The sequence below is a fragment of the Scyliorhinus canicula genome, chromosome 6 (assembly GCF_902713615.1).
Source record: "Scyliorhinus canicula chromosome 6, sScyCan1.1, whole genome shotgun sequence".
NCBI lineage: Eukaryota > Metazoa > Chordata > Chondrichthyes > Carcharhiniformes > Scyliorhinidae > Scyliorhinus > Scyliorhinus canicula.
This window is the reverse complement of record NC_052151.1, coordinates 94,396,856-94,420,149: the sequence shown is the minus strand read 5'-3', so window position 1 is coordinate 94,420,149 and position 23,294 is coordinate 94,396,856. Positions and strand designations below refer to the sequence as shown.

The window sequence follows — 23,294 nt, the reverse complement described above, 5'->3', positions numbered from 1 at the left end:
TATAAGCACTATACTGAACAGACAATTCCATTTATCCATTATAAATTTTAAAACGTGCATTTTCTGCATATTTCAGGGGCTATGGGGTGAGAGGTGGGTTAATGGGATTAGTTTTGGATTGCGCTAGGAAAATGCTATACAATGGACCAAATGGCCACTTCAAGGACTGTTAACTGCAGATTATTAAAATAGTTTGTTTATATTACTGGGACAGAAAATAACCATCTGTCAAATACTTACAAAAGGCAAATAATGCTTGTCGGAATAATAATAGCGAAATAAATCGGGAAGAGTATCCCAAATGCAGGAGAAAGACTAAGGCTGAGATAAGGAACCAGCCTCCCCGGACAGGCGCCGGAATATGGCGACTAGGGGCTTTTCACAGTAACTTCATTGAAGCCTACTCGTGACAATAAGCGATTTTCATTTTTTCATTTTTCATTTTATTTTTCTCAGGAAGGCTAACAGGAACCATGAGGAAAAGATGGCAGGCTGCGCTAAAACAAATAGTAAAATATTCTTCAAACATTTTAATATCAAAAGATTAGTGAAGGATAGAGTGGGACCCATAGGGACAGGTAGGGTATGCTGCTCACGAAAGCAGAGGTTATAGCAGAGGTAATAATTGAGTACTTTACTTTTGTCTTTACCATATTAGAAGATGGTGACAATGGCCCAGTTGAAAATGTGGGTGTTGAGCAACTGAGCAGTATAGTGATAGATGAAGAAGAGGTGCCAACTAGGCTGACAGCACTCCAGGTAGAGAAGTCGCCAGGCTCGGGTGGGGTGCATCCTAGAATAAAGGATCCTAGAGGTAAAGGAGAAAATTGTGGAGCCAGAAATATTTCCAGGCCTAAGTGAACACAGGATTAGTCCTGGGGGACTAGAGGATTGTAAATGCAACACCTTTTAAGAAAGGGGCAAAGGATAACGCAGGAAACTACAGGTACATCAGCGTGACATCCATAGTGGGAAAACGTATGGAGGCCGTGATATGGAATGAGATAATATGTACTTTTTAGAGAAAAATAAGTTAATATTAAACAGTCAACATGGTTTTGTCAAGTGCGGGTCATGTCTGACAAATTTTATTGAGTTCTTTGATGAGGTGACACAGGCGGTGGATGACGGTAGTGCTATGGATGGTGTACATTTGGACTTTCAGAAAGCAATTGATACGATGCCACACAGCAGATTAGAAAATTAGCAAATTAGTAGTGTTTGGGATTGATGGGTCCTTGGCAGCATGGATTACAGGTTGGCTAAGAGATAGGAAACAGACAGTAGGTATAGATGGGTATTTCTCAGACTGGAAACAAGTTGAAAGTGGTGTTCCCCAGGGCTCAGTGTTGGGCCGCTTGCTTTTTCTGATTTATACAAATGATTTAGAGATAGGTGTTGAGGGCAAATCTCTAAATTTGCAGATGATACTATACAAGGGAGAATAGTGAATTATGAGGATGACGCTGAGCGACTTCATAGGGGCATTGACAAGTTGGCCAAATGGGCAGATACCTGGGAGATAAATTTCAATGCAGAGAAATGTGAGGTAATGCATTATGGAAGAAAAAACATGGGGGGACAATATTGACTTAATGGTACAACTGTGAGAGGAGCAAAGGGAACTCGGTGTTCAAGTGCATTATTCTCTGAAGGTGGCCAGGCAAGTTGAAACAGTTAAGAAGGCTTATAGGATCCTTGGGTTTATAAATAGGTACAGAGTATAAAAGCAAGTAAGTGAAGCTACATCTCTACAAATCACTGGTCAGAACACATTTGGAACCTTGTGTTCAGTTCTGTGCACCTTATTTATGGAAGGATATTAAAGTCCTTGAGCGAGTGAAGAGGAGATTTAGGGGATTTTCACAGTGCTTCATTACAGTGTTAATGTAAGACTACTTGTGGCACTAACAAAAATTATTATTTTACTTGAATTATACCAGGAATGAGGAATTTTAGAAACATGTAAAGATTGGAGAAATTGAGCTTGTTCTCCTTGGAGCAGAGAAGATTAAGAGGTGACCTTATTGAGGTGTTCAAAATACTGAACAATGTTGACAGGTAAAGAAGGATATTCAGCTTCCACTAGTTGGTATATCCGTGACTAGGGGGTCACAATTTCAAGGTGGTCAGCAAGAGAGCTAGGAGTGAGATGAGGAAAAATGTCTTTACTCATAAGTCGTTAGGATTCAGAATGCACTGCCTGGGAGAGTGGTCGAGGCAGATTCCATAGGAGGTTTCAAAAGAGAGCTGGATATATATTTGAAAGTGATTAATTTAGAGGGCTATAGGGTGGGGCTGGGAAATGGGACTAGCTGGGTAGCTGTTTCGGGATCCAGTGCATCACGATGGGCCGAATGACCACCTTCTGTGTTGTAAAATTCTACAATTCTATAAATAATGTGTTTGATTTTGTTTTTAACCTAGGTGACGATATTACTGTTTATGGTGTGGTTATGCAGAGGTGGAAACCTCTCAGTCAGGACTCCCGTTGTGACCTGGAACTTGTCCTGAAAGCCAATAACCTTGAGGTGAACAACGAACAGCCGACTGGAGTTATTATTGATGAGGATGTCCGGAAAGAATTTGAAAACTTCTGGGAGAACTACAAAGATGACCCACTAGCAGGTTCAGCAGAATGTTTTGCGTAAATAATTGTCTAAACTGACTCAGTAGCTTCTTCGAGTCTTCCATCGCACAGTGGTAAAGTTCCAATATATGGTTTGTAGACAAATTTTAACTAGATTAAGCAAAGCTGTGCAGTGGTTGACTAATTTTTTTGAAGAAAAATGTAGGCTATTAACATGGAAGAATGACTATGAAAGGCATAGAATGGAACAGCTAATTCAGTTGATCTTAAGAAAATTGGAATTTTTGCCAGAATTCTTAAAAAGAAAAGTCACTGCATTAGAGTATAGTCATTGCCTCGATAGATTATTGTTGTGCTGGGCTGGCTAAATTAAGACAATCACGTGTCATGAATGAGTTGGTAGTGTTGCAAACAGGTCAACAGTTGTCAGCTGTTCAATTGTTATACCTGGTATATGAACCCTTTTGCAAAAATTCCACTAAAAGGTGAGCTGTAAATTTCCAGGCTGAAAGAGCTTCTATCTCTTAATTTCTTACCAAATCTTCCAAAAATAACAATTTAAATTGTTAAAATTCAGGAGAGAGTGGTGCATCCGTGTGGATTCAGGCTGAGTCTCCAGTGTAGAAATATGCAAGGAGCTTTCCCTCACTCAGATTTGCTGACTGTCATACGGAATATTGTAGGATTGCATATGGAGTCACCACCATTTAGCGGTGTTGGAAGGCAAGTCATCCATCTTCCTATTCATGGCACAAACCCCAACAATCTACTACTCTTAATTGGAAAACCACTAGTTCTCACTCCAGAAAGGAGGAAGACAGAAAGCCGGAAACTAGGGTGGCATTCTCCCGTTTTCAGACGAAGCGCAGTGGCAGGCGGCTCCGGTGGTAACTATCCCGCCGTCCACAATGGCAGGATCCCGTGCCAGATTCAGCAATTGGAATCTCGTTAATAATCCACTGACGAGTTCCTCTCTGACTCGGCTGGTGGGCAGTCAGCTGATTCATCTGTCCACCTATCCTCAGGCGGGTTTGAAGGTCGTGGTGACAAATTTAGAGACAGGTCCAGCACACTCTTATCACTCTCCCCAGCCCACCTGTCTTCACCAATCCACCGCAATGTCCGGAACCCAGATCCAAGGCTAGTGTTCTCGAGAAGAAGGCAGCACCTTCTTTTAGTGCCTGGGCCTTTGGAGCCCGTATTCAGGCCACCTACAAGTCCTCTACCCTAGGGGTGGCTCAAAGAAGCTCTAACCTCTCTGGCCTTGGAGGCCGTTCCTGTCCAGTGCAGGAAGAGGATTAATGATCTCATCTGCACAGCCAAGGTAACTCTTCTCTCGGCTCCCTCCACTATCAAACCCCCAGCACGTCCTCTTGTAAAGGGTGTTGATCAACTCCTCAATGCACCAATTTGAACGTGAGACCTATGAAAGAAGTTGGGCAGCGAGCTTTGGCAATTTGGATTACATTGTCCTCATGGTACCTTACCCAAGGACTCTAACACACATATTGAGGTTAGCAGCTTTCCATTACACAGGTGTTACATCTGGAGTCTTGTGGGGTGAGAACTTGTGACTGTGAAATGTCGCACAGATCCTTAAGCTGCTTCCTGGAAAGACAGCGGCAAAGAAATTGGGTGCAGTCATCACCTTCAGGGTGGGCTGTGGCAACCAGGGTGATCAGGATAGGGAACAGGCGGGCAGCATGGTGGCCTAGTGGTTAGCACAACCGCCTCACGGCGCTGAGGTCCCAGGTTCGATCCCGGCTCTGGGTCACTGTCCGTGTGGAGTTTACACATTCTCCCCGTGTCTGCGTGGGTTTCGCCCCCACAACCCAAAAATGTGCAGAGTAGGTGGATTGGCCATGCTAAATTGCCCCTTAATTGGAAAAAATAAATGGGTAATCTAAATTTATAAAAAAAAAGGATAGGGAACAGGCTGGGTGGCAGAGGAGTGGGCTGGATGACTCCCCACGAATTGGCATGTCATGCAGTGGTGGATATCCAGCTCACGACAATGCCATCCATGACCTCAAAATGATTGCACTCTAACCCAATGGCACTTGTGGTGTTGAGGTGGCGCAGGTGTGTGGTGGTCTCCTGTCTGAAGTGGTGCAGGTGTGCGGTGGTCTCCTGTCTGAGGTGGCGCAGGTGTGCGGTGGTCTCCTGTCTGAAGTGGTGCAGGTGTGCGGTGGTCTCCTGTCTGAGGTGGCGCAGGTGTGTGGTGGTCTCCTGTCTGAAGATGCGCAGGTGTGCGGTGATCTCCTGTCTGAGGTGGCGCAGGTGTGCGGTGATCTCCTGTCCCCCTCCATCCCGCAGTCCTAGTCGCCTTGTGGAAATATCCTCAGTGTCCTTTCACGCTGCACAAATAGGGTTCGTCTATGAGCTGCTGCTGCACACCCTTTAGTTCCTTGCCCTCGCCCATCGGCTGGACATGATGGCTTTGTGTGCCTTGTTGATGTCTTGCGGCGGAGGTCCCCACTGGAGGTTTCTCTATGCTGGAGTCTTCCACCTTAAACTTGGGGAACTGGAGTGGAGGGTGTTGCACGCAGTAGTCCCATACAACTGTAGACTGCATCAGTTCACGGACTCCAAATATGCCTGCGTTTGTTTTTAGGTCTTCTGGAGTCCATGGACCATGCGTATCTAGGTTGTTATAGACTGCACCCCCTTTTTAGTTTTTTGACAAATCTTTTGTTACAATTTTCTTTGCACTTCAGCCCTATGCTCCTGACCTACGGGCACCCGGTGTGGAGAAGGGCGGGGAGAGAGGAGGATCTCCTTGTGAACCTGCTCCTGGGGCTGGTCACACTTGCCATTATCAGGTCCAGGCAGCGGGTGACTGAGGTCATCCGACCAAACTGTCTGCCCCTCTACTGCAACTATATTCTTGGCTGGGTATCCCTGAAGAGGGAGCATGCGGTGTCCACGGACACCATTGAGGCCTTGTGTGCCCGCTGGTCGGTGCAGGCACTGGATGCTTTATTGACCCTTTTTAATCGCATTTTAGTTTGATGTTTTAAATTTCATTAGTGATTTGTTTTTCTTTAAGGCAGTATCCTTTTATGGAGCTACACCTTTTAATTTTTTTCCTCAGTTTATTTTAGTGTATTTGGCTTCCATCAAAATAGTTGGAATCCGTTTGGCCACGATGAATATCCTGTAACTCCTCTTCACTGATGAGATGTCGGAATTGATGGTGTAGCTGTGCTCCTTTCACTAAAGCCTTCACTCTGCAAAGCTGCATTCCTGCCTTATACTCTGGAGCTTTTCAACATTTGGCGTGAGCCTATTGAGTTGTGCCTATCCCATTAAAAGCTCAAAATTAGAAATCGAGCTTGCTCTTCCTGGAAAATGAGCTTTGAGTCCTGTGTAACTGATCTGGACCCTGTCCACTGTAGAAGCACCAAGAAGAAGCCCCAGAGGCCAGTTTAGCAGTCCTCCTACATTTCATTATGCTCCTCCTTGAAAGAAACAATCTTATTTTGGATTTTGGGAAGACTCCATTTTACCTGAACATTGAGATGGTGGTGCAGCAACTTTATCACAAGGTGGAGTTCAACCCGACCACCCTCACGATGCGCATGTTGAGATCCACTAATACTGCATTCCCCCCCCCCCCATTTTGGGGGCTGTGTGCACAGTCACTAAAGCTCCCTTCCACTGCATATCTGTTCCCTAATGACAAGTTGCAGACGCCCACTGTGACCATCGTCACCATATCTTCTGCAGCCCTGTAGACAGCCCACCATGCCCAGGGACATCAACTATAGGACAGCCCTGCACAGTGAACCACACAGCATTTGGCCCTCCTTTCAGCTGGGATACACCAGGTGTCAAATGATTGCTTCAGCTGCATCCCCGCTGTTTTTCTGCACTGTCTCTTTTCTCTGACTTGGGTCCACATAACCCCTAGACTGCCTGTCATCTGCGACTCCTTTCCATTTTACAGCAGGAATGTCTGCACTGTCCGACTCCTGGTTGCCGGCCTTGAACTTAAAACAGGAGCCTTGACCGAATTCCCATTTCGAAAGAGGTTAATGGCCTACAGTAACCATAACAAAGCACACCAGCTCCAACCTGTTAAATGTTTGTGCGTACCATCCCACCTGCATACATCCCCTTCTCGTATTATATGTGCAAACCCTTAGACCCCCTTATTTGTCTGCACATCATGCATCCTTATCGGGGTCCAGCTTCCCTCTCCATAGTCTTCCCTCTACCTTCCAATGTGCGTCTCCTCCATCCATCTCCTTGCCCCTCTGTCTGCCATCTTGAGCCCTGCCCTTTTCCTACCGCCTCCTTGCATAGCCCTCCTTCCACATTGCCCCCCCCCCCCCCCCCCCCCCCCCCCCAATCCCTTTAGCCCCAAGTGCTTTTCTACTTCCATCTCTTGGAAGGTAGAGGAAAGACTGCCTGTCAATCGGAAAAAGACCCATTTATTCCAGCTCTTTGCTTCCTGTCTGCTAACCAGCTTTCTATCCATCTCAAGATGCTACCCACAATCCCATGTTAACTTTACACAGTAATCTGCTACATGAGACCTTGCCTTCTGAAAGTCTAAATAAACCACATCCACCGGTTCTCCCAAGTCAACTATATTAGTTACATCTTCCAGGAGATTTGTCAAGCATTTGCCAACCCTTTTGTAAGTCCATGCTGACTTTGTCTGATTATACCATTGATTTCCAAATGCTATGCTATGAAATCCTGGATAATGGACTCTAGCAATTTCCCGTCCTACCGATGTTCGGCTCACTAGTCTATAGTTCCCTGTATTCTCTCTACCTCCCTATTTTTTGACACCGACATGATTTCCCTCTGGCGATAGATTGGAAGGCCTGACAGGATTCCGGCGGACACATGTTTTAATGATCATTCATAAGATGAAATAGCGTTTGGATCACCTGCCAGCAGGAAGAAAGACCTGCCATAAACCCGCCATTGGGAGAATTGCAACAGGATTTTACACCAGTGGGTTTCTGACTTTTTGGCTCCCACCTGATTAACTGTGCCGTCCACCACCATTCCCGCCATCGGCGGGTTGGGAGAATTCCTTCCTGTAGATCAGTTAACCTAACATCTGTCATAGGGAAAATACTAGTATCTCTAATTAAGGAGGTAACGGCAGGATATTTAAATCATAATATCATCAGGGCTCATGGTTCTGCGAAAGGAAAAATGTGTTTGACAAATTTATTCGAGTTCTTTGAGGAAGTAAGGTGAATCTGTGAATGTGGTGCATTTGGATTTCCAAAAGTTGTTTGATAAGGTGCCGCATCAAACTTTACTGCATAAAATATGAGCTAATTGCATAGGGATTTGGATGGACAAAGGATTGATTAGCCAACAAGAAGTAGAAAGTAAGGATAAATGGACCATTTTCGATTGGCAAGGTGTGAAAAGTGGAGTGCCACAGGGATCAGTGTTGGGGCCTCAACTTTTTACATTATATCAATGACTTGAGTGAAGAGACTGAATGAATGGTAGCTAAATTTACTGATAGTAAGGCAACAAAGTAAGTTGTCAAGGTGATTTGGAGTCTAGAGAGGGATTTCATAGATTATAGAATCCCTACAGTGCTGAAGGAAACCATTCAGCCCATTGAATCTGCACCAACCCTCCAAAAGAGCACCCTACCTAGGTCCACGTGCCTGCTCTATCCATGTAACCCTACTTAACCTGCACATCTTTGGACTGTAAGAGTGAACCGGAGCACCCGGATGAAACCCACGCAGACACGGGCAAGTTGCAAATGCCACACAGGTAGTCACCCAAGGCCTGAATTGAACCCTTGTCCCTGGTTAAGTGTGTGCAAAAATTTAGCAGATGGAGTATAATGTGGGAAATGAGAGGTTATCCACTTTGGCGGGAAGAATAGAAAAGCAGAATATGATTTGAATGGAGAGAGATTGCAGGGTGTCCTGGTACATGAATCACAAAGAGTTAGTATGCAGGTACAGCAGGTGATTAGGAAGGCAAATGGAATGTTGTTTATTGCAAGAAGAATGAAAGATAAAAGTAGAGAAATGTTGCTGCAGCCATATCGGGCCTCCAGTACACTACACCTGGAATATTGCGTAGAATGTTGGTCTCCTTCAGAAAAATCATAATCACATTAGAAGCTGTTCAGAGAAGTTCACGAGACTGATTACTGAGATGAAGGGATTATCTTTTGAGGAAATTGTTAGTAATGCCCACATCCCACAAATGGAAGAATAAAGAAAATTAAAGGTTGAAAAGGCTGGATTTGTACTCATTGGGCTTTAGAAGAATGAGAGATAACCGTATTGAAACATATAAGATTTGAAGAGGAGGCGACAGGATGGAAGCTGGGAGAATGTTTCCCCTGATGGGGGAGTTTAGAACTAGAGAACACTGTTTAAAAATTAGGGATCTCCTATTTAATTTAAGACTGAGATGAGGAGAAGTATTGACTCTTGGAGGATAGCCTATGGAATTCTCTTCCCCGCAAAACAATGGAAGCTGGGTCATTGAATATATTAAAAGCTGAGCTAGACATATTTTTGACCAACTATGGAACTCATGGGGGTGGGGGGGTTGCACAGGAAAGTGGGGTTGAGGCCAAAACACGATCAAGCAAGACCTTACTGAAGGCACAGCAAGCCTGAAGGGCCGAATGGCATACTTTCACTCCTTATTCATGTGTTCTTGTAGACCGTTCTCAATCAGTTCAGGGTTATGTAGATTCAGGTCAGGTTGTCGTTCGGTGGGACTGTCCTTAATTTGTGAGGTAGGGAGTATGTTCCAGTCGGGGCTACAATGTTTCAGATGTGTGCGTGGTGTTTGTTTTGGGTCCTGTGTGTCAGTGGGAGTGGTTTGTTAGCAGTCAGCCGGTGGTATTCCTCGAGTTGGCTGTTTTCTCTGCTGGGCACCAGGAGGTGTAATGTGTGCAATTTGTGATGAAGTGATGCTTCAGTTGTACACATGCAGTCTGGAGTACTCCAATCTGCTTTAGGCACCACTCCGCCGGAATTATATATATATTTTTAAATTTTTCCAATTAATGGGCGATTCAGCAAGGCCAAACCACTTACCCTGCACATCTTTTTGGATTGTGGGGTTGAGACCCACGCAGACACTGGGAGAATGTGCAAAAGCCACACGGACAACAGCTGGGATCGAACCTGGGGCCTTGGCGCCGTGAGGCAACTGTATTAACCACTGCACCACCATGCCACCCTCTCAGGAATGATATATTGGCCTTGAAGGAGGTACAGCATCAAGTCATAGACTGATATCAGGGCACAAAGACTAAAACTATGAAGAATTTTGGGAAACTCTGTGTGATTCCACCAATGCTGCCTGACCTGCTGAATATTTCCAGCATTTTCTGTTTTTATTTCATGAACTTTACCTTTCTTATCTTCAGTTTAAAATTATTTATATTAAGTATGGGGATTAACCTATGGCTCTGACAGATTCAGTGGAGTTGAGATAAAATCAACCATGAAACTAATTGAATGGCCGAAGAAAGTTAACCAGCTGAATGACCTACTCCTGGTCCCATGTTCCTCTAGACGGACAGATGAGAAAACACTTGTTTGAGCGAGATACCAAAGAGCTACTGCAGTCGCTACCATAACCTAGCAAGCTTTATGGTTGTGCAGGAGATAACTGGGGAAGCTGAATGAAAACATGCTCAAACTTGGTAAATTTTGAAGAGAAAATATTTGAAAATAGAATAAGCTGACTACATCTAGCTATAAGTTTGAATTCCTTACTTTGTGCTTCTGTGATCTGAGGTTCATGGTCTGTAACTCCATGTGAAGTGTTACCTTCCAGAGAATCCTCTCCTTAGTCATTTCTGTCATTGAACACAGGGTTAACTTGGGTATCTTTAAGTACTACCAGCAGAGGCTAAGTCAACTATGTGAATCAAATATGGTATACTTTTATTAGATGGAATCCAGTGTCTTTAAAATTGAACCATATATGTTCAGATATCACTCACTGCCACAAAGTCAGTACTTTAACACGTAGCATTCACATTTAATCTAATTTTTAAAATGAAGCTATTAAAGTTTATAAAGTGATGTATACTTTTTTTTTACTATACTATCGTATAACTGAACTTCTTGATAACGGTGCCATAATTCCTAAAGACTCATGTGTAGTATACGTATGGCAGGATTCCATTAATAGCTGGACTAGTTCAGAGTCAAAAAATAGATGGCCCAATTGGGAATGGATGAAACAATTGCTTAAAATCACGGTCCAACCTTTACGCAAGGTGTAGAACTGGGTGTTAGTGGCATATAATGCTGGCACTGATTTTCTGTGTTAGATTGTGTGTATGTAGAAATGTGTTTGTTTTATTTGATGCTAAATAATGATCTTGCTGCTTTCTTTCATCATAGATGTTCTTCATATTTTTATTTTCTAGGGAGAAATGAAATCCTGGCCAGCCTTTGTCCACAGGTATTTGGAATGTATGTGGTTAAACTAGCTGTTGCCATGGTGCTGGCAGGTGGAGTTCAAAGAATTGATGGAGCAGGCACAAAGGTTAGAGGTTAGTACTACAGCAATAGCAATTAAATCTTAATGAATCTAAATTATTTTGTAGCACTCATTTTTCATACAAATCCAGACTGGAGGATATGTTTCTTTAAAAACTATTTCTATTAATTGATATTTATTCTATCTAATCTATTTAATAGTTTCAATGCAACCCTTGAAACAAAAATCGCACAATCTGGTTGAGGAAGTCATTCAGGGTATTCAACAACAGAAAAAAATCACACCCTCTCCCTCTGGTTGTTCCATAAATGATTTTAATGTTTAATTCCTGGTATTGATCATTTAGTCAATTGTGATTTCCTAAATCAACTCAAAATTTTGGGTATCACTGTTTAGAATTTCAGTGTCATTGTCCTACTGCTGTAATTTGATTTGAAGTAATGCTTCAGATTAATTTTGCATTTTATGACCTTGTTTACAATTGTAAGATGACCTCTTTGTGTCTCTCTCTCTCTTTCAAGGATGATGAGTCCTACTTTGGATCATCTATAATTCTATTGTGGTTAAATGGGTCTGTATTGTTCTTGTCGGGTGGCCTGATTTATATTACAAAAAAACTTGTAGCTAAAGCAATGAATGATTTATTAACATTAACTGTGGGTAAACTATATACAAAACAACAGATGAATAACAGTGAGATGAAGCACAATCAACCTCTCTCCAATTTCCTCCAGACAGTCTGAGGGATCACCTGACTCTAACATTCACTAGTGAGACTCCAAGTGGTCAGGCGGTGAATTACAACCAAGATATAATCACATTCCCTTTCCTTTGAAGGAATAAATTAATATATTATCATCAGTATATTTACATGTGATATCATGAGCCTGTGTCCAACAGTATTATCATTATTTTATAAAGTGTTTAACAAATATATTTTAATATATATTTATATATGTTTATTTATATATAATATATATTCTCTCTATACACACAAGAACAGTAAGCATAGTATGTACAAATAGTCCAAATCTACAAATTGAGTCGATCGGGTTTTCTTCTGACTCTGGTTGATCTTCTCAAAGTTTGATCTTGCTGCTGAGAACTTGTCGATTCAATGTTCTCCATGACATTCTCATGCTCAGGAACTGCTGAACTATCTGACACTGCAGCTGATGTTGATTCTGACGTAGATTCGTCATCCATCACGTTGTTGTGAAAGTTTTCTCTGGTTTTCCAGAGTGCGCGATAATTTCTCCTTAAAACCAACCCATCGTCTGTCAGTACATTGTAGGAACGAGGTGCTACTTCTTCAAGTACAATGGCTTTTCTCAACGAATTGCCTGAATCTTCTCCTTTCACAATGTCATCACTACTCAGAGGTGGTATAAAGTTCGAGATACTCTATCATATAACTGCTTTTGTTTTGCTTTAATGTTTTGCATTTCCTGCAGTACTACTGTATGCGCCTCCTTTGCCAAGTATGGAAGGTTGCCAAGTACGCAACCTTCTATCCATGAGTAACTCTGCTGGCGATCTACCATGTGACAATGGTGACGCTCTGTAACTCAATATTGCGAGATATGGATCAGATTGGCTGTCCATTGCTTTCTGCAATAATTGTTTAACAATATGTACACATTTTTCGGCTTTTCCATTGGCTTGAGGATAAAACAGACTTGACGTGACGTGATTGAAATCATACGTGACTGTGAAGTGTCGCCACTCTTTACAGCTAAAACAAGGACTGTTGTCAGTCACGACAACTTGCGGAATTCTTTGTCTAGCAAAAAAGGACTTGGTATGCAGAATTCCACTTCTTGCCGTTATTCTTGACAGGTGAAGCCATTTCCCGATAGTTTGAAAATAGTCTAGGTGAAAGAGATCAATAGCTACTTTGTGCCATGGTGCCGTAGGTAAATCAGATATGTGTATAGGTTCTCTTATTTGCTTACAACAATCCGTCTGGCATGTGCCACAACAACTGACCATTCTGTCAATATCCTGGTTTATACCTGGGCAGTAAACAGAGTCACGCGCTCTGCTTTTACATTTTTCAATCCCTAGGTGTAGCTTGTGTATGCTCTTTAGTAACTCCTTGCAAAGAGATTGAGGTATTTTTATAGTGTTCAAACAAAGTACCACACCATTAATGATACTGAGTTCAGATCTTGTATTGTAGAACTCCATACATTGAATTCTGGGCCAGTCTGAATTGATGTTCCTCATCACCTCTTGGAGAGTTTGATCCTTCTTGGTCTCTTCTTGGATCCCATGTAGTTTCGTATCTGATTCTGGTAGTAGTGTGGAATTAAGATTTACATGCAGATCTACATCTTCAGCAATTTCCCTACTAATACTTTGTATCGCTGCTCTTTATATATTTGCCTGCCGTGTAGATGAGATTAAAGTCATAGCGTTGTAACTTCATCATCCTCTGAATGCGCGGAGAAATCTGGTTGAGATTTTTTTTGATGTTTAAAGGAAGATGATCTGTCTCAACTGTGAAAATTGGAAGCCCATAGACGTAGTCGTGGAATTTCTCCAAGCCTGCAACTAAACCTAGGCATTCTTTTTCGATTTGAGCATACCTTTACTCTGTTGTCGTCATGGATCGTGATGCATACACGACTGGTTTCCAATCGTCATGCTCGCGTTTCAGGAGAACTGCTCCCAGACCATCTTTGGACACATCTGTTGACACTGTAATCTGCTTAGATGGGTCAAAAAATGTGGGAACTGGCGTGGTGGTTAGTGAAGTCTTGAGCTTCTTCCACTCTTGCTTAAGTTGCTCAGTCCAAGTGAAATCCGTTGTTTTGTGCAGGAGATCACATCGATGTGTTGTTTTTGCTGACTGGTTTGAACAATAGAACATTACAGCACAGTACAGGCACTTCGGCCCTCGATGTTGCGCCGACCTGTGAAACCAATCTCGAGTCCATCTACAATATTCCATTATCATCCATACGTTTATCCAATGACCATTTAAATGCCCTTAATGTTGGCGAGTCCACTACTGTTGCAGGCAGTGCATTCCACACCCCAACTACTCTCTTGAGTAAAGAACCTACCTCTGACATCTGTCCTATATCTATCTCCCCTCAATTTAAAGCTATATTCCCTCGTGCGAGCCATCACCATCTGAGGAAAAAGGCTCTCGCTGTCCACCCTATCTAATCCTCTGATCATCTTGTATGCCACTATTAAGTCACCTCTTAACCTTCTTCTCTCTAACGAAAACAGCCTCAAGTCCCTCAGCCTTTCCTCATAAGATCTTCCCTCCATTCCAGGCAACATCCTGGGAAATCTCCTCTGCACCCTTTCCAATGCTTCCACATCCTTCCTATAATGCGGCGACCAGAACTGCATGCAATACTCCAAATGCAGCCGCACCAGAGTTTTGTACAGCTGCAACATGATCTCATGGCTCCAAAACTCAATCCCTCTACCATTAAAAGCTAACACACCGTACACCTTCTTAACAACCCTATCAACCTAGGTGGCAATTTTCAGAGATCTATGTACATGGACATCGAGATCTCTCTGCTCATCCACACTACCAAGAATCTTACCATTAGCCCAGCACTCTCTATTCCTGTTACTCCTTCCAAAATGAATCACCTCTCACTTTTCTGCATAAAACTCCATTTGCCACTTCTCAGCCCAGCTCTGCAGCTTATCTGTGTCCCACTGTAACCTGCAACATCCTTCCGCACTGTTCACAACTCCACCGACTTTAGTGTCATCTGCAAATTTACTCACCCATCCTTCTACGCCCTCTTCCAGGTCATTTATAAAAATAACAAACAGCAGCGGCCCCAAAACAGATCCTTGTGGTACACCACGAGTAACTGAACTCCAGGCTGAACATTTCCCATCAACCACCACCCTCTGTCTTCTTACACCTAGCCAATTTCTGATCCAAACCGCTAAATCACCCTCAATCTCATGCCTCTGTATTTTCTGCTCAATTTGTAGATGTGGACTATTTGTACATACTATGCTTACTGTTCTTGTGTGTATAGAGAGAATATATGAATAGATATATCCATATACACCACATCAACTGCTTTACCCTCGTCCACCTGTTTGGTCACCCTCCCAACGAAGTCAATAAGGTTTGTGAGGCACCACCTACCCTTCACAAAACTGTGTTGACTATCCCTATCTCTTATAATCCTTTCCAAGACTTTGCCCACAGTAGAAGTACGGCTCACTGGTCTACCGGGGTTGTCTCTACTCCCCTTCTCGAACAAGGGGACAACATTTGCTATCCTCCAGTCTTCTGGCACTATTCCTGTAGACAAAGATGACTTAAAGATCAAAGCCGAAGGCTCAGCAATCTCCTCTCTAGCTTCCCAGAGAATCCATGGATAAATACCATCCGGCCCAGGGGACTTATCTATTTTTACACTTTCCAGAATTGCTAACACCGCCTCCTTATGAACCTCAAGCCCTTCTAGTCTAGTAGCCTGTATCTCAGTATTTTCCTCAACAACATTGTCTTTTTCCTGTGTGAATACTGTCGAAAAATATTCATTTAGCACCTCTTCTATCTACTCGGACTCCACACACAGCTTCCCACTACTGTCCTTTAACTGGCCCTACTCTTACCCTAGTCATTCTTTATTCCTGACATACCTATAGAAAGCTTTAGCGTTTTCCTTGATCCTACCTGCTAAGCACTTCTCATGTCCCCTCCTGGCTCTTCTTAGCTCTCTCTTTAGGTCCTTCCTGGCTAACATGTAACTCTCAGGCACCCTAACTGAACCTTCACATCTCATCTTTACATAAACTAATTTGGAATGAGTTTGGAATGAATTTCCCTATAAAATTGATCATACCCATCACACTTAAGATGGCTTTCTTATCGTGTGGTTTTGCCATGTTGAGAATTGCATGGATTCGTCAGGTTCAATGCCATGCGATGAGAGTTTGTCATCTAGGAATGCGACCTCAGTTACTTCAAATTAGCACTTTTGCTTGTTGAGCTTCAGCCCATTTCTCCTGACTGTCTTTAGAACTTTAAGCAACCTCGTATTCTGCTCTTCTATGGTTGAGCCCCAAACAACGATATCCTTCTTGTACACACATACACCTTTGATGCCTTTGGTTATGTGCTCCATGGCACAGTGAAAAAAATTTGGTGTTGAAATTATGCTAAACGGCATTCTCAAAGCAATGGCGTCTTGAAAGTGCAGTATTTTGTACATTGTTCCTCCAGCTTTAGTTGCCAGAAACCCTGAGATGCGGCAAGTTTCGTAAAGAACTGTGCACCAGCCATCTCAGATGTGATTTCCTCATGCTTTGGTATTTGGTAATGCTCTCTTTTAATAGTCTCGTTAAGATGTTTAGAATCTATGCATATGCGAATATCGCTATTCTTTTTCTTTACACAAACTATGGAGTTTACCCAGTCGGTAGGTTCTCCTATCTTTCTGATTACTTTTAATTTTGTCATTCTAACTAGCTCCTTTTTAGAGGTGACCCCAAAAAGGCGCACATACTCTTATTGGTGCCTTGGTTTTGCATCCTCTTTGAGTTGTATCTTGTAGGTGAATGATAGAATACCAAAACCTGTGAACACATCACTGAATAAGTGATAATGTTCTCAGAATCATTGTTGTGTTGAACCAATCCATTGTGGATGCTGTGTACCATCTGCACTAGATGTAATTCTTCACAGGACTGATCACCTAATAATGAATCCAAGCCCTCAGATACAATATAGAATGGGACTGAATAAACTGTGTTCTTCACCACCACACTTTGTTCACAAGCACCATAACATTTAATGCTTGAACCATTATAATATTTTCTTCTAATCGGCTGAATTTTTAGATTTAAAAAAAAAATCATCATGCTGATTAAATTGGCTTTAGCACAGGTGTCTAACTTCAAGTAGTAGCAGCCACTTGTCCTCATCAACCGCATTTATTTTAAATGGAGTATCAGTTTGCATTTTTTTAAGCTGGAGAATTTTCTGATGTCTCCTAATAATTATTCTGTTATTAGTCCCACAACAATGATGTTTCATCACTGGAGACTGAGTCTTCCACTGTGCTGACTGATCTGGGGTTCAGCTTAGAGTAACAATTCTGAGCAAAGTGATTTTTTTCCTTTGCATCTAGAACAATACTTGCCAAATGCTGCACCCTGCCTTAATTTGTGCCTTTGACCACATCTTTTACACAAAATACTTCATCCTGTAACCTGTTTGTTGGTGTGCGAGAAGCTGCAGGAACTTTCCTGCCTTTTTTTGGAAGTTTCCCGCTTTTTTGGACGAAGGGCAAACCACTTAAAAAGTGCTTACCTATTTCGGACAGATGAAAAAAAATTTATCTCGAGTGTTGCGGGTCTTTGGGACTCTCTTCCTGAAAAGGTCGCGGGAGCAGAGTGCTTGAATGTTTTTAAGGCAAAGTTATATAGATTCTTAATGGGCAAGAGCGTGAAAGGTTAGTGAGGATAGGCAGCAACGTGAAGTTCAAGTTACAATTAGATCAGCCGTGATATTTTTGAATGGCAAAACACACTCGAGGAGCCAAGTGACATACTTTTGCTCCTAATTTGTATGTTCATGTGGGCCTGGACATAGGAGAATAGGTTGGCAGGGACGATATAGGTGGCCAATGGGGTGGTGTAAGTGGTATATGATATGGTCTGGGTTGGGAATGGGGAGTGAGAGCTGGAGGGCTGTTTTATGTTTCCCTGGTTTTTTTATTAGACCTTGAATTCTGTGCCGGTGCACGGTGCATGTCGTTCACGCGCCCCCAACCTCACTGCCAGCCTACCTCCGCACATGCATTCTCTTCATTCGTTCTGGGGTGCCGGGTCATCTGACCTGACTCCCAGGGAACCATGTCACCCCGGAATGAAAACCCAACCTTCTAGGCCACTTTCTCCCAGGCCACAATGTTCCGATTCTGCAGTCTTGCCCCGGAAACGAAAATCCGAGCCTTCATTTAGCAATCCATCACTACATCACTCTTCACCGAAATACTTAATCAATACATATACTTCTATGAGAAAGAAAAAGAGGTGAATATTCTTTTCTTTTATAAATGTAAAGTACCCAATTCATTTCTATTTTCAATGAAGGGGTAATTTAGCGTGGCCAATCTGCCTCCTGCACATCTTTGGGTTGTGGGGGTGGGATCCATGCAGACACGGGGAGAATGTGAAAACTCCACACTGACGGTTACCTGGGGCCGGGATCGAACCCGGGTCCTCGGTGCTGTGAGGCAGCAGTGCTAAACACTGTGCCATCGTGTCAGGCAAGAGGTGAATATTCAAGTCTTGCATCGGCTTATTCAAAAAATAAGAGATGATCTCCCAAACGTAGAATCCGGTGAAGAAACAAAGCAAATTAACAAACCCTTTCACAACACAGGAGCGTCTGCCTCTGGATCGAATCGCCTGAAGCACATGGATCAGTTAAGAAGTCCTTTTCTTACAGCTTAGTACCACACAAATTATAAAGATTCCAGAAAACATGCTGAAATATAAATAATGAGATTTGTGAATCGATAGTTTTGAATATGATTCTGAACTATCCACATTGGTACAGGGCAACATTTTGAGGATTTGTGCACCAAAAATGATTACATTTAATACAAGTGGCGATTCTACAATCTGGCACTCGCACAGAAAGGAGTGGTATCTGCATATTTTTGCTTCTTTTTTGTTTGAAAATCACGGGCAATCCCTGATTTTTTACATGTGTTTTCCACGATTGTCATTTCCTCCTGGAGACTGTGATCACAGACCCATTGCTGTGAATGCTGTGTTCCACCTTTGGCTGCTTCAATGAATGATGCTCGATTTCCTGGGACACTTTTGATTGTGTATAATTAATTAATTAAGCAATATGTGTTCATTAATATATGTCCTTTGTTTCACAGGGGAGCCCCATCTCTTATTGGTAGGGGACCCAGGTACTGGAAAATCTCAATTTCTTAAATATGCGGCAAAAATTGTGCCTCGTTCAGTACTAACAGCTGGAATTGGATCTACCAGTGCAGGCAAGTGAAATATTTAGATACTGTACAATTAAAAAATTGTAACGCATAACAGATTTTGAAATTCATGAAATTATTAAGAAGTATATATGGTACATTCAACAATCACTTTTGTATTATTTTGTTTGGAATTTTGCTTTAAGTGCTTATTTTATCTTAGAATGCCTACAGTGCAGAAGGAGGCCACGTGGCCCATCGAGTCTGCACCGACCCTCCAAGAGCACCCTACCCAGGCCCACTTACCCGCCCTATCCCTATAACCCCACCTAACCTGCACATCTTTGGACTGTGGGAGGAAACCAGAGCACCCGGAGGAAACTCGCGCAGACATGGGGAGAAGGTGCAAACTCCACACGAATAGTCACCCAAGGTCAGAATTGAACCTGGAGCTGTGAGGCAGCAGTGTCACCACTGTGCCACCCATAGCCTGACTGATTATGATTTACTGTGTAGCATAGAGAAAACTAATCTTAATAATTATAAAAGGGAAAATTGAATAATGTAATAAAACAGTACTCCAGTAAAGGAGTTGATTGAGAAAATTACATACAGAGAGAATTATCTTTCAGGGGCTGGTGTAGGACTTTCCATATGAGTGACCAGAGTTTGGTACTATTCCCACCTCTTACAGCAAGCATTGTTGCTACGCATTTTGCCATCTATCCAGTTCCGGTACAACACTGGCATCTACCCGGTAATGTGAAATATTACCCAGGTATTTCCTGTACACAAAAAGCAGGACAAATCCAACCTGGCCAATTACTGCCCGATTTGTCTACATTCAATCATCAGTAAAGTGATGGAAGGAGTCATCAGCGGTACTATCAAGCGCCACTCATTTAGCAATGACCTGCTCACTGACACTCAGTTTGGGTACCCGCCAGGGTCACTCAGTTCCTGACCTCATTAGAGCCTTGGTTCAAACATAGACAGCAGAGCTGAATACCAGAGGTGAGGTGAGAGTGACTGCCTGTGACATCAAGACAACATTTGATCAAGGAGCCCTAGCAAAGCTGGAGTTAATGGGAATCAGGGGGGAAACTTTCCATTGGTTGGAGTTATATCTAACACAAAGGAAGATGATTGTGGTGGCTGGATGTCAGTCATCTCAGTCCCGGGACATTACTACAGGAGTTTGTCAGGGTAGTGTTCTAGGCCCAACCATCTGGGTCAAAATCCTGGAACTCCCTCCCTAATAGCACAGTAGGTGTACCTACACCTCCGGGACTGCAGCAGTTCAAGAAGGCAGCTCACCACCACCTTCTGAAGGGCAACTGGAGATGGGCAACAAAAACTAGCGAAGCCTACATCCTATAGAAAATGAATTTTTAAAAAATGCATTGGATGGGTTTTTAAAAATCGTGATGTGGAAAAAAAAAAGAAACTTCATAATGCCATTGGTACTTTGCACAGAAAATACATAATCTGATTTAATTTGTATTGATGGTTTGTCATACCTTTCTTCTCTCAATGATGCCTTGCACAGTAGCAGTAGTTGAGGAAAGATGAGAAAGGCCAAAGATAGAAATTGCCCTTTGTGGAAAAACTGGTTAGGTTATCTGAACTGCTTGGTTGAGTTGTTTTCCTGTAATTTATTTATTACACATTAACAAAGTCCAAACCACTTAATGAGCATCTGTTTCTGCCCAGCATTTCCAGCACATTTAATACACTGAAAGTAGCGACTTTGTAATTGAAATAATGGTAATTAGTTGGTGTCATAATCACCATTTAAATTAACAGTTAAGTTTAATAGCAACAGCTTTGAAGTACATGCCATCAAGATTGACACATATTGTTCTTGATGTCTGATGGATCAAAAGTCTCAAGCGCACTAACAACATGGTGGGGTATGTTTGTTGCATAGCCTGCAGTCATTTGAGAAGACAACTCATTCCACCCTCAAAGGAGCAACAAGATACGGGTAATAAGTGCTGGCCTTGCTGGTGCTGTCCACACCTGGAGAAGGAATGAATTTTTAAAATGGTGATGGGAAATGTACAATAGTTGGCTTTCACTTCCTGTGAGAATCACCACTTGACATCAGTATGTATATATTGTTTTCCTTCCTCTGTTCCCTGTAGGTTTGACTGTGACTGCAGTAAAGGACTCCGGTGAATGGAACTTGGAGGCAGGAGCACTGGTTCTAGCAGATGGAGGGCTGTGCTGTATTGACGAGTTTAATAGTATTAAAGAACATGATAAAAGTAGCATCCATGAGGCAATGGAGCAACAGACTATAAGTGTGGCAAAGGCAGGGTAAGGTATTCATTCCTATCTCTTGAGCTTGCTAGCTGCAACGATCAAAGTACATTTGCTTTCAGACCTCTCTCCAAAATCTTCAAATATCTGTGCAATCAGCCTATCTGACAGCGGATAAAGTGATCAATTCAATTTTGGCTACAAACCATTTAGAGAACAAGCCAAATATTTGGAATAGAAATAAGAATATTCTGAAGGCCATTGTGGGATCAATGTTTGATCCAAATAACCATGATCTTGGATAAAAGGTGGAATGTTGTTAAAAAGTTACCTTATTTTTTTTCCCAGATGTTGTATTGGCAGTTGTGCCATGTGACCCGTTTACTGTGCAACTTTGTTTTAATATAATGATCTTTATTAGTGTTACAAGTAGGCTTACATTAACACTGCAATTAAGTTACTGTGAAAAGCCCCTAGTCGCCGCATTGTGGCGCCTGTTTGGGTACACTGAGGGAGAATTCAGAATGTCCAAATCACCTAACAGGATGTCTTTCGGGACTTGTGGGAGGAAACTGGAGCACCTGGACGAAACCCACACAGACACGGGGAGAAAGTGCAAATTCCGCACAAACAGTGACCCAAGCTGGGAATCTAACTCGGGTTCCTGGCGCTGTGAAGCAACAGTGCTAACCACTGTGTTGAATATTACTGCAGCTCCTCAACTGGCACCGTGACTGCTCAACAAACTTTATTTGCAAGGCTCCAAAAGTGTATTTCTGAGCTACAGCTGTTGGGCATCTGGAAGTGATGCTCCGTGGCTATAATACTGAACTAGCAACTCCGAGGTTGAGGATTTAAATCTCATCATGGCAAATTGAAATTGAATTCAATTAATGGTTGATGCTTTGTAGGTGAGCTGCCAGCTCATCATAAAAATCCAATTCCACAATATGTAGTCGACTCTAAATACTCTCAGAGCAACTGGGCGTACACAATAAATGCAGCCTTGCTTTTATCTCCTACATCCTGTAAACAAATAGAAAAAGAGCCCTTTCCCTTCTACCTGTCTAACTCAGCTCCATTTCCTTCCCTCTGGTCATATGAAATACCTTTTAAGACTGGGAATCTTGGAAGCACTGCATCTATAGTTTGATTGGGCAGACAATTAATTGCAGTGGAGATGAAACTCTTCCCCAAACTTCCATATCCAACTTCTTGCCCATCTTCTAAGGGCGGATGAATTGGCCCCTTGTATAACGTGACACTGGCAAGACTAAACCCATTGTCCCACCCCCTAGGGTCCTACCAGAAATGCTGCACTTAATGCCCTTGCTGGCTGCTCTCTGGTTGAATATGATTTTGGACAATTTCAGGACCCAACTTAAACCTGAGCTGCACTTTAAACCCTACATCGTCTCTGTCCCCTCTTTACCTTCACCCTAACTGTTCAAAAATAGATGCTCTCGTCACATCCAGGCATAGGTTTTCCAACATTATACATGTTGGTTTCCCAAGTTTCAATGTATCCAGCATTTTCATCGCCAAGTGTGGGTCTTCCATGCTCATCACTCCAGTTCCCAGAAATCTTTGGTTTCCAGTTCTTCATTTACAAATCCTTCTATAACTTCATTCAAAGCTACTATTGCAGTCTGTTCCAGCTCTACCTCCCTGCTTAGATACTTTGCTTTTTGGATTCTGGGCTACCATGTTTTTGCCGTTTCCCCCTTTCCACCATCACTAGCACTGTATTTGATCACAACAACCTACAGATCTCTTCTTAAACCTTTCCTTTTACTATATTCCTCTTCGCATTCAAAAATATCTTTTGAAACCCACTTCTTTCATTACATCTTTGGAGACTTTCCCTGATTCAGCCCTCCAGGTTTGACCGTGAAGGACCTTTGGGTAGTTCACTGCAACGTGCTGTAATTTTAGAATATTATGAATAAGTAACTTTCCTATGTTATAATGATCTGATATATCTTCGATAATACATTTCTTCCTTC

The 23,294-nt window shown here is 42.5% G+C and overlaps 1 protein-coding gene across 5 annotated transcripts in view; it reads left to right on the top strand.

Moving 5' to 3' along the window:
• mcm9 (minichromosome maintenance 9 homologous recombination repair factor) overlaps nt 1-23,294 on the top strand; it is an 86,768-nt gene that overhangs the window by 51,745 nt on the left and 11,729 nt on the right. For all 5 annotated transcript variants that reach the window (XM_038799683.1, XM_038799685.1, XM_038799682.1 and 2 more), the window contains 4 exons: nt 2,428-2,628; nt 10,995-11,120; nt 18,970-19,089; nt 21,171-21,345. In XM_038799683.1, coding sequence (XP_038655611.1) covers nt 2,428-2,628; nt 10,995-11,120; nt 18,970-19,089; nt 21,171-21,345 — 622 coding nt within the window. The remainder of the gene's footprint in view (nt 1-2,427; nt 2,629-10,994; nt 11,121-18,969; nt 19,090-21,170; nt 21,346-23,294) is intronic.